General features: G+C 45.3%; 1 protein-coding gene across 2 annotated transcripts in view; it reads left to right on the top strand.

The window, feature by feature from the left end:
• The window catches only part of LOC138262135 (prostatic acid phosphatase-like), a 452,521-nt gene that overhangs the window by 254,905 nt on the left and 184,927 nt on the right, over window positions 1–12,689 (top strand). For both annotated transcript variants that reach the window (XM_069211915.1, XM_069211914.1), the window contains exon 2: window positions 43–138. Coding sequence is in view for 1 of the 2 variants with exons in the window: in XM_069211914.1 (XP_069068015.1) it covers window positions 43–138 (96 nt within the window). In the remaining variant the exon portion in view is untranslated. The remainder of the gene's footprint in view (window positions 1–42; window positions 139–12,689) is intronic.

The following is a 12,689-nucleotide window of genomic DNA, read 5'->3' as shown; positions in this document are numbered from 1 at the left end:
TTATTCATTATAATATAATGTATGTTTATAATGTTTCCCCAGGTGTATCGTCATGGCGACAGGAGTGCACAGGAAAGCTATCCTACTGATCCGCACAAAGAAGATGCCTGGCCACAGGGATATGGGCAACTTTCAACGGTTTGCTTGAATAACACCATTATTTTTAACTTAAGAACGTTTTTTTTTTAATTATGGAATGCATAACCGTAGGTGTGTTGGTGTATAATGAGTGTATGTATAGATGAAAAGGTTAATGACTGTGCAGCTATTTGCTATAGCTTATACCGATTAATGTTGCTGGATGTGGGTGTATGAATGTGGCTCTGTGGTTATGTGGCGGACACGTGGTTCTGGATTGTGTGCAAATATAATGGTATTTCTTCATTCATTAATGATTATGGGTTGATAGCTATATGATTGTGGGTGTTTTGTCGTATGATGTGGGATGTTAGTAGGTATGAAGTAGGTTAGGTTGATTTTGTGATATGAAATTACAGTGGACTTATGTATGAGGTTCATGACGTATGAAATATTGTATGCTAGGGTGGAAGTTAAAGTGGACTTAGTACGCTGAGGTTGGTGCAAGAGGAATTCCTGAATTTGTGAATTTTTGTGGCAAAGCCATTATGGATATATTTGCCAACCTTAACTCCCTTCTAAGTTTATTTTTTGTAATGACATTTTGTAAAAAAAACTTTTGCCTGGTTTCAGACGCTTGTCATACTAAATTGACCTTAAGTACCACCCTTATATTACTTGACAAAGCTTCAAGTAGGTATGTTTGAGAGAATTATTTATAATGTGGATAAGACTGTAATAGGTTGCATGATGGTATGAATACGTGCGTGGAGTCGCACAGTACAGAAAATTCTTAATCCTTGTTTTGTGGGTGCATGGTAGTCGGTGTGTTGGCATATGATGGTGGGTGTGTGGATGTATGATTCCGGGTCTATGCCTGTATGTAGTGGATGTACTGTGGTTGGTGAGTTGGCATGCAGTGGTGACTGTGTGGGCATTTGTTTTTGGGTGTATATACATATGTTGGTGGATCTGGGTTTATGAATGTGGCTGTCTATCTATCAGAACATTTTGGCAATATGTAATTGGTTGTGTGGCCATATATTGGCTTTTGTCTGCTGTGGTTGCTTTGGTTGTAGTTGGTATGGGCAGTTGCTGTCAGGTGTATGGTCGTAGGTTAGGTGTGGGTGTATAATGGTAGCTGTGTGACATGGTAGTGGGTGTGTTGGTATTTGATGCTTGTTTTGTGGACGTATGGTGGGCAGTGTGTGGCTCTCTAATATTGCACGAATTCATGTCTGATGGTGAATGTGTTGGTGTATCATGTTGATTGAGCGGATGTATGATGCTGGTTGTGTTGGCATATGAATTATGTGTGTTAACATGTGTCAGTGAGTTTGTTCCTAGTTTATGAACTGTGCCCAGGCCACTGCTCCCAAATTCTTCCGCTTACAACCATCTGTGTGTGCAAAGTGCTGTAGGCTCTGTCCCATGCCCACAGACGTCTTTGGATGTGCACAGCAAGCTGTAAATGCAGGGCATGGGGTTGGCCAGGCACTGCACCTTATCCAGTAACCTGTGCACACATTATCTGAGCACAGAGAGAATTTCATTCACACTGCCCCTCTACGCCCCCAACTGCAGTGCCCCCAAAATCAGTACCACCGAGCCTCCGGTCATGCCAGGAAGCTTTGGATGCCGGGTATTTTCCTTTGGCGAGCTCTTGGGTCTAGTCAGGAGACCCTAGACCACTCAGAACCGAACCCCTGATGTGTTGTGAAATATCCATTTGTTTTAGTTTTTTGTGTTGCTCTGTTTTGTTTTTTGTGTGATACTGTACAGTTCCTGGGGTGTTGTGGTGTGTTGGTTTGTTTTTATAATGTGTTTTATGGTGGTGTTGTTGTGTGGTTTTGTGTTGCTGAAAATTTTTCTTATTTTTCATTGTTTCGTTGTTTCTACTTTATTGCTGTGTTGTGATTTTGTGCTGTAATGTTGTGTATTGTTCTGTTGTACTATTGTGTTGTGCAGTTGCAGGTAGGTCAAGAGTACAAAATAATTGGGTTATTTGAAGCATTATCCTTTTAACCTTTTGTATACCCGAAGCATTATGTTTGCATATCAGTTACAGAACTGTTCAAATCCTAAAATTTAAATGAACTACAAATCAAAATGGTTCTGATGCATTGACCAGTCAAGTTTAATGTATTGAAGTCTGCAGTGTTTGCTGCAGTAAAGAGCAAACATTCCTATGGGACTTCAAATGTAAGGTGCTCTCTTCAAATAGCCTCAATATCACTTTGCCCATTGTGTGCCAATCTGCATGAATTAAAAAAACATGTTGAGCTAACTAATCCCTACGTGGCTTTGAGCTGAAAGAAAACACTCATTTAAAATGTGCAGTATAAACAATTCACAAGCTCTAAACTAAAACATTTTCATTTCATAAATCATTAGTTAATCATTGTACAGAGTTAGTAAAATACGAAATACATTTTACAGTGTGTTTATTTCAGTAATACATTCGAAGAACATCATGCATTCATTAGTAAAGTATAGGTCACATTTAAAACGAGCTCATGTTATTTCTTTGTGCACTGTTTAAACATAAAGCAGTCTAATTAATTAATCACACAATTAATCAACATTAAATTACGCTCTCTCATCAGTTCAAGACAAACACTATCCTTATGAGGACCGGTGTGTTATGAGGTCCGGTCCCCTTAGTGTGCTTAAGTAGTTTTGAGCGAGTGTATCAAAAAACTAAAAGTGCAGTTATATTTGCCTCGGTCCGCTTCATAACCTTCCCTACTATCAAAGCGCGAGAGCAGTCAGAATAGTAAATACACATTTTATTATGGTCAATGTCCAGTCCTCATAAATATAGGGTGGGGTGTATACATGCTTATATAATTGAAAAAATACTAAACAAAAAAGTGAGATAAGGTTTGAGGGGCGTCATTACTGACTTCCAGTACAACACCTAAGAAGACATGAAACTCATAAGTTAAGATACTCTTTTAAGATTAATTATCAACCCCTCCCCCCCCAACCTATTGTGTTTGAAAGGTGGAAATTAGAAGTGAATGATAGATGCGAGTGTGTAAGAGTTTGTATGATTCAATGACTTGATCTGGAGAATTCCTGTCCAGCCCTTATGAAGGGCTGAGGAGGCCCTTCCCAGTTCAGAAATGGGAAGCAAAAGAGGGCAAGTCCAAAGATGACTTCCCAGCCCTTCACCAATGTGTGATGGCTTCCCAGTCCCTCCCACCTTGTCAAGGCCCAGGTGGAATTTGAAACCCCCTGATCCTGGACAGGAAGGGTAGGGGAGAAGGACCTTTTTTGGTTTTCATCTCTCCCCTGCCTGTAAAAAGACTGGGTACAGAACTACATAAGTAGACAGTCTGGATCCTGCCTTCTTATGTTTTCTGCAATATCAGCTACCAACTCTGTTACTTTTTTTCTTCTTTCACCTTTTGTTCACAGTCATAGGGACGAGGGGAAAAGAGTGTCCCACCGCTCATGAGCCAAAGTTCTAACTACACATTTTTTTCATTTTCGTTATTTGAATGAATTCTCATTTTTTTATATTTGTAGAAAGCAACAAAAAATACTTAGGACCACATTTACAAAACTTTGGCGCAGGGCATTGTTGCAAGCCTTTTTGCTGCACTGTCCTGCGTCAAAATGAAAGGGCATGAATGGCTGTACCTTCAAGATACAATGCATTCCTGTTCTTGTCCCCTGCGTTGGTGCATGGCTGCAGCATGTACGAACGCAGGATCCCTTTCACCATGGTGCAAGGATGCCTGTGTGGTTGGTATGATTGTTTTTGTGCAAGAAGTGATACCTTCCTGCACAAAAACAATCACAAGAGGAGTTTCCTCCTTCTATTTGTGCAGCAGAATGCAGGACACTTAGAAAGAGGAAAAAAACTGGAAATAAAATGTCTCAACGTTGCGCCAACCTTACACCACCACTTGGGTGGCAAGAAAACTGAAGCATTTCCATGTTTCTGAAACCTTGTTGATCTGGGCATGCATCAAGTTCCACAGGTGCTGCGTGGGAACACCCATGGAGAGCCACTTTCACGCAGAGTAATGCATGAAAGGGGGTCATACCTACAAGGCTATGTAAAGCCACGCAAAGTGGCTTGGGTTGGCCCTGTAGATATGGCCCTGCAGCCTGCGCCACAAGTGCATCAAAAAAGGGACATTCTGACGGCGCAGGCCACTGGTAAATGAGAATGAGACCCTTAGTTCAAAAGTGATGAATGGAATTCCTAAATTTATATTTGCCACTGGTAATTGCACTATGCGGCATTCCATTATATCATTTTAGCCCATCTGTGCCATAATAGACAGAAACTAACTGCATATTCTCACACCGTACAGCCCAAACTTGCATGTTAGGTCACCTCTGAACAGGACCACAAAAAACTTCAGCTCAATTTCAGGCTTGTTCAGCCTTATCAGTGATTTGCAGCTTCCGTCCTGTGGCTTGCTATGCCACAGTCCCTAAAAGGCAGAGACCGTTCTGGGGTTTCTTGCGTTCCTATCTGGAGGGGACCTTGCTATTATGGGCTGAACTGTGCCTTTGAAGTAGGACCAAGTCTCAATTGCTTAAAATTGGCCCTTGTCTGGAATAGCACAGTAAGCAAAACAACGGACTGGAACGATGCCCACAGCGCTTAGTAGTAGCTGAAATTAACCATAACCCCTGCGCTTCTTTATGGCGAAAGAAAAATGCGCTGGACAAGACTCGGATCTCTCTCTAGCAGGAACCTTAATCACAGGAGGTATCTTGACATTTTAAGTGCTTCCCGAAGGCTGGGCGCACGAGGAACTTTTCAGCAGGTGCTTTTAAATCGCAAGTTTCGTAAGTCATTGCTAAACACAGCACTCCCTGAAGTCAATACCCGGGGTGGCCTCCCGCCCGCTCGCACCGCCCTAAAGCCGGCCCTGAGCCAAGTCATGAGGTTATCTCAGCCATGTCCTGTATGTAATTCATCGCTTGTACTCCAGGAAGGCCTCAGTGGAACGAAGATGGGGATTGGGAGGAGGCGGGTCCATTACTCGTGACTTCCAACAGAACCCGGAAAGATGTTGTTTATGAACCATGAAAATGACACATGCTGCAGAGCGGGTTTCTACTTTCCCACGGTTATTAACCCGCAGGCCTTCTGTTATGCCATTTTGTTTTAAAGTGCTGTATAAAATAGCTGGGCTGGCAGTAATATATTCACTTCGAGGTTTGCTAGTTTAAATGTTTTGATTCCTCGTGGAAATAAAGTAATTTAGATTTAAATGTGTATAAGATTTGTTCAAATGGCAGTGTTGCACGAAACCTGAAATCTGCACTAATTTTCAGGCTAGCAGGCACTTTACCTCGTGTGGTGCGATGGAAAAAAAATCTCCGCCTACTGTGCAAAATCTGCAGGACCATTACCTGCAGCAGCCCCCGTGGAAGTTATTTTGACAAAAAATAAGAATAAGTTGTCAGTAACTCTTGTACCACCCATCTTCCTAAAAGGGCAAAATGCGGAATAAGGAGATAAAGCCCAGCACAATCAGTAATTGTGCTGACTTTCCTGCTTCCAAATCTAGCGCCAAACACAGTATTTCTACAGTTTAGTGGACAAATGCATCTGTATTGTGTTTTTTTCAGTTTCAGTGACCGGTTCACTTATTTTGGCGTTCCATGTGTCACTGAATGTAATATAGGTATGTTTTTACGTTTTATTTTTCAATAATCACACAATTGGTTGATACTCATCTATATATGTGCAAAGTTCAACCTCTGCCAAAGAGCAATAGAGCGCTGCACAACACCTTTCACGCTAAAGGGCGCTTCGCACACCGAGCAGCACTCTGAACTGCGCAGACCAAGCAGTTCCTAGAGCATTTGCATTCATTTCATGGATTCTACGGGCATAATTACAAGAAAGTGGCGCATCAACATTGATGCGCCACTTTTCTTGCGCCCTCCTGCGCCCCCCTAATGACACCATACCACACAATACCACAATAGCGTCAACATTTTTGCCACTATCGTGGCACTTTGCTGCACTAGCACCAAAAATGTTGACGCTAGTCCAGCAAAGCACAGGGAGGCCCACAGGAGATTATGGGTGCGTCATTTTAATGCCTGTACTGAGCAGGCATTAAAAATGATGCCAAAAATGGCGCAGTGAAATGTTGTAAATTTCACTGCACCATTTTTTTGGGCCTCCCTGCGTGGGAATGCCCCCCCTTGTATACATTATGCCTGACACAGGCATAATGTGCCACAAGAGTTTACAAAGTGACACAATGCATAAATTGCCTCACTTTGTAAATATGGTGTAGGAAAATTGCCTCCTTAACGCCACATAAGCATTAAAAAATGACGCTAATGTGGAGCAAGGGGGCACAAGATGTTTGTAAATATGCCCCTTTGTTTTCTTGTTTCTAATTTATATGCTTTGAAATATGAGAGATGGACTGTAAATGTGTGAATAAGCACTAATCGCACAAACAGTAGATTTCAACGAGGTGTTGATTAATAAATCATTATTTGCAATATCTTTTTCAACATTGTGCTGTCACTGATATGAACTTTCCAGTTGGCACAAGAGAGCCATACAAAATAAATGAAAGAGTGCATGATGACTAATATGAAGGGTACATAAATACTATTTTTCTAACCTAGAAGACACATGAGGGAGCAAACATTTTTGTATTTAGGGCATACTAAAGTGGTCTGATCTGTCAATGGGGAGGGGTTCTTACAGAAGTTCATATAGAAAGAGGGTACCCACCAGCTACTACACCAAATCTCCCAGCATATCACATGCTAAGATGAAGTTCAGGAAGTTGGACCCACCATGCCCTATCACAGTCAAACTTTTATTCTGTTCTGTCATTTCTTCTATGGAGCACAATTAATTTCCTGATTGTTTCTCAGTGATAAAAGGCTGACTGAAAATCTAGTGGCCTGATGTGTCAAATGGTTTTGCTGGAGCAAAGACAGCATTTTGCATAATCAAAGGCTTTGTGACCACAAAACCCTGTCACAATGTATGATTCACAAATGTCTTTGTGAGTTGCTGTATACACTTTGCAAAGCATCATGAATTGGTGGCTAACCTTTCTTAATTTCAATCATAGAAAGTTCTGTTGGTCAGTGGCCCTGGTTGCCTAGTTATGAATGAAATCAGAGCATTTGTAACAGTCAACAATAATCTAGAGACTCTATTACAAACATACCAAGAGCAGAAGATAGCAGAACGAGATGTATAAGCATCTATCATACTATTCAACAGTGTGAAGAAAGCCACTGACAAAAAATGGCACAGCCTGGACTCTGGCACTTTATATTGGAGAAAGCTATGTTCTCATTTTAGGATTGAATCTGTTTTATTGACATTTTATCATGTACAACATTTCCATTTAATAAAAACCTATAACAAAATATCATGCCTCACCCTACCATTCCTATATCCTGCGTTATCACCTGTTCACTCTCTTCCCCTTCACACTGACCCTCTCCAACTCATGTCACACTGTCCCTCTCACCGGGACTGTAGTAAAGCTTGTCAAGCAAATAGTGCGGGCACATCAGCTCCCTGAACTCATCTGAAAGATAGGAGATACAGGGCCCACATACCTTATCAATGGGGTAAGGATCCCATGGCCATTGCCATCAATTTTTCCATCCCCAGGACGTCCCACAGCTTGTGTAGCCAGTCCGTCTGTGAGGACACCAACTCTAAGCCCCATCTAGCTAAAAGTAGCTGTTTGGCAGCTCCAATCGCAAGTGTAATGGCCCTGCCCTTCGGAGTCTTGAGGGGGTAGGTTTGTGGGTTTGGAAGCCCCAGTAAAACATAGCTAGAGAAATGGGGCACTGCTGTGTCATACATTCTGTCAATAGCGTCCAGTACGTTCTCCCAGAAGGCAGCCAAACGCGGACATTGCCATAAAATATGCGTGAGTGTACCCCTCTGGCGACACCCCGCTAGCAACTGTCCGTGGTGCCCGTTCGCCAGCCAGCCACCTGCGCCAGAGTGTAATACCAGTAGTGCGCTATTTTCAGAAGGAATTCCTTAGTAGTCATACTACAGGCGGTTACGCTCGCTCTGTGCAGTACATCCCGCCAATCCTTATCAGTAAAGGTCCGCCCACATTCGACCTTCCGCCTCTGCTGCGCCGAAGTCCGGAGGAGATCCGATCGCGCCAATAGGAAGCCATAAATATCTGAGATAAGTTTCTTATCTGATGAGCGCGTCAACAGCCAGCGCTCAAAGGGAAAAAGGAGCCGAGCTGCGTGGGGTCTTACCGCTGGGGACAATACCCAGTGTCTGATAGCCAGGTACTGCCAGTAGGCCTCCTGTGGGAGACCGTAAATCCCCTTAAGTTGGGGAAACTCCAAGATCCCCTGCGTATCAAACAGATCCCCTACCCTTTTACAATTGGAGTTCTGCCACGATTAGTAGGCAGACCGCATGAGTGCAGGGGGGAAGTCGGGGTTGCCAGTAATTGGCGTTTGCAGAGATATGGGTGAGGACAGGGCCTTAAGCGTTTGTACTTTATCCCACACTTCCATAGTTGCTTGCAGGACCGGGGACACATATGCACTTCTCAGACGACACACCCTCGCCAGCCCGGGGACCTTCCAAATATGAACCCCGCAAATACTTGGTCAATGAAACACCAGTATTTTTCAGTACTTGTATGAGAGCATTCCACCAAGTATTGCAGTTGCGCAGCCTGATAGTATACCAATAAATATGGCACTTCTAGCCCCCTCTCTGACTGCCGCAGGTAGGCCTGTTCCTTTGACATTTGCGCCTTCTTGCCCGCCCTTATGAAATCCCATATCAACCTCTGCATTGCCTCTAAGATGCCCATGGGGGATGTAGTGCTAGAACTTGCATGATGGACAGCACTTTAGGCAAAAGAGTCATCTTCACCGCTGCAATACACACCAGCGACACAAGGCAAAATCCCCACTACTGGGCCAAAGTCTCTTGCGCCTCACCAAGCTGGGCAGTATAGATACGTTCCGCAATAGCCACCGGCGTGGGACGTATCTGCAAGCCTAAGTATTGTATTTCCTGCGAGGCCCAAACAAAAGGCAAGAGGGGTCTCAAGTCCTCCACATCCTTCTCCAACACTGTCAAATAAAAAATAGAGGATTTAGACAGGTTCGTTTTAAAGCCTGCCACCTCTCCAAAAGTCCGCAACTCATTCACCACAAAGGAGGTCCTCGGTTCCGTCAGAAAAAGCAACACATCATCAGTGTACAACGCTATTTTATGGGATCTGCCCCCCATTGGGATGCCCCTTATGTCCTGATTTTGCCGATTATGTCCCGCAAAGGGCTCCATAAACGGCGCATACAACAGTGGCAAGAGAGGGCAGCCCTGCCTAGTCCCTCTGGCAATAGAGAAAATCTCTGAAAGTCCACCATTCACACTCACCCGGGCCTGGGGGAGACGATAATTGCTCTGCACCCAGTCACAAAATCTCGGGCCCAAACCGTACCGAGGTAGCACCGGAAAAAAAAAATCCAATGCACCCAGTCGAAGGACTTCTTCTCATCGATAGAAGGCAATATCGTAGGGATACGGGCCCGTTGTACCATATCTAGAAGGTGACAGAGCCTCTTAGTATTATCTGCCAGGTTCTCTCTGAAATGAACCTGGTTTGATCTGGGTCTATTAGGCCCTGCATATAGAGGCCCAGCCTGTGCGCCAAGATGCCAGAAGAGAGTTTATCATCCACATTCAATAATGTGATTGGTCGGTACGATGCACACAGAGTTGGGTCTTTGCCAGGCTTCCAGACAACCACAATAGTGCCCGTACGCATTGACTGGGGCATCAATCCGGCAGAAGCAAAACCATTGAACAGCCTTGCTAGGAGCTCACCAAAAATCTTATAGAATTCCGCCCCAAACCCGTCCTGTCCTGGCGCCTTCCCCACTCGAAGCTGCCTGATAGCCTCCAGGACCTCCGCAGGAGTAATATCCTTGTCTAACTTACTGGCTAGCATATTAGGCACTTGGGGCAAGGCAATCTCATCTAAGTAACTCGCTATTGCCCTCTCATCTAGGATCTCTGTGGTATATAATGAGGCATAGAAAGTCTCAAATTCTTTCAGGATAAGCTCTTTATCTGTAGTAATCACTCCCCCTCATGTCTGTATTGAGTTTATCCGACAGTGTGCCACCTGAGCGCGCAACAGATGCGCCAGGAGCCGCCCTGCCTTATTGCCCCCAGCATAGTACATCTGTTTAGTGTGCAGAACTGCAAATACTGCCCCATCCATATCTATTGCTTTCAACTGTTTACGCGTCACCATCAACTGACGCTTCACTCTGTGCACCCGTAGTCCCATGCTGCCTTTCCAGCTCTCTTATCTGATCTTCTAGCTGCCACCTCTTATTCCTCCGCAAAGCATTGGCACGAGCCGCAATAGCTATACACTGCCCCCGGACCACTGTCTTCAGCGCCTCCCAGACCCTCCCCACTGCAATCTCCGGTGTATAATTAATGCTCAAATATGATGTAATTGTATCCCTTATTTCTTGACGCATTTCCTCACCAGCAAGGAGCTTGGTATTTAGCTGCCATAGCTGGAGTCTTCTACCCGGGTCTGGCAGTGTAAGGCTTACTGTGATGGCAGCGTGATCAGACAAAGATGCCACCCTAGTCGCTGAGTGTGTAATTGCGTGCAGCAGGCCCGGGGAGGCCAGAAAGAGGTCAAGTCTTGCATGGTGTACAGCCGGAAAAAAAACGTATACGCCCGCAGGGTCGGATTCTGTGCACGCAAAACATCCGTCATTCCCCCTTCCTCCAACCCACAGAGAACGCCCCGCCTGTCCACTTCGCTTTGCTGACCTGTCTACATGGGTGTCAGGGACCAAGTTAAAATCTCTTTCTATGAAGACATCCGCATCCGTCGTAGCCAGCACCCGCCCAATGGCCTCCCTCAAAAACTCCTCTTGGTGTTCATTAGGACCGTATATACAGGCAATCGTAATAGCACGCCAATTGATATCTATGCAAAAGGAAATGAGTCGTCCATTCATCTCAGCCTGCACACCTAATAACTTCCCTGGGAAATGTGTAGCCAGCAGGATTGCCACTCCCGCCCTCCTCCCCGGCCCAGAAGAATGGTATTGTCTATCAAACCATTGTGTTCTCAACTTCTTCCAATCTCATCCCAGCAAGTGTACCTCTTGGAGCAAACATATGTCCCCCTTGTCCTCCCTCAGCATCGCTACCAGTGCCCGCCACTTGTCTGGGGAATTGAGACCCCTGACATTAAGACTAAGGCTCTCATTACAACTCTGGCAGTAAGTGCCGCCTACTGCCATGCTGACTGCCGCCAGCATACCGTGACCGCGGCGGTATACCGCTACGGGTATTATGACCCACACAGAGAAATCCGCCACTATATTGACACCCACACAAGTGTGCCAGACCAAAGATCAATGATAAACTGGTGGTACCAAAATCCACACCATTATGCCAACAGAAATACCCCCACAGCATCATGACCCACAAGTCACCGCAGCGGTCATTCAACCACAGTAAACCATTGGCGGTACACACCGCTGGGCTCAAAATACACACACACACACATACAAAACAACACCACATTGGACAATTCAAAATACACACACCTGACAGACATACACACACCACACCCACACACTCACATTACCCACAACCCTTTACGACCAAAATATTTTGGCAACTGAAAGAGAGAGACAAGCCAGGAGCACCCACTGAATCAGAGCCACAAAACACCATCACCCATACACCATCCACGCACCTCACAGCACATACCCCAACACATCACCCCACACACCCTTACACATACCACTCACACTACACCCATGGCACCACAAAGACACCCCAGGTTCTCAGAGGACGAGCTAAGGGTCATGGTGGAGAAAATCCTCCGGGTAGAGCTACAGCTATTCGGATCACAGGTGCAGCAGACGTAGGTAGCTGTACAGAGGACTGGCGGTGGAACCCCAACTCCTCCCCCACAACTAACAACATGGGAGGAGCAAGTCTTGGCGATCATGCATCCTGAGGGCCTCACAGGAGTAGCAGGAGGACTGGACTCGGGTAAGTCAAATCTTTACTACTTTATCCCCCACCCTACCTGCATGCCATCACTCCCATCACTCCATCACCTCCCATATACCCCACCATCACAACCCACCCATCTCAAGCACTGCCTGCAACACCAATGTATGGACCCCCATCACAGACCTGCATGGACACCCATCACCACAACATGCACAATAGTGACAATCACTTAGCCAAACCAAGCACAGCTCACACAAGCCAAAGCTGCCTTGCTAATAACAGCCATAGAGGGAAATATACCAATTCACAAGGTGGCACAAGCAGATCTAATAACACTGCATTTACATCCCCACAGGGCCCCCACTCTATGTCACTGAAGAGGAGGTGCCAGCAACATCCAGCCCCCCGAAGAGGCCCACAGTGATGACAGCAGCTCTGCACACCCTGATCACGAAGACCAACCTGGCCCATCAGGGACCTCTGGACAGTCTGTTACCCAGCCACAGTCCCAACCCACCACAGGGCCTCCCCCTCAGGAAACACCAGCACAGCACCCACCCAGCGGGCCCATCCCTCTGTCTCCAGG

This window comes from Pleurodeles waltl, chromosome 10 (genome assembly GCF_031143425.1).
Source record: "Pleurodeles waltl isolate 20211129_DDA chromosome 10, aPleWal1.hap1.20221129, whole genome shotgun sequence".
In the NCBI taxonomy this organism is placed as follows: domain Eukaryota; kingdom Metazoa; phylum Chordata; class Amphibia; order Caudata; family Salamandridae; genus Pleurodeles; species Pleurodeles waltl.
The sequence above is the reverse complement of the archived record's forward strand: the minus strand, read 5'-3'. Positions and strand labels throughout refer to the sequence as shown.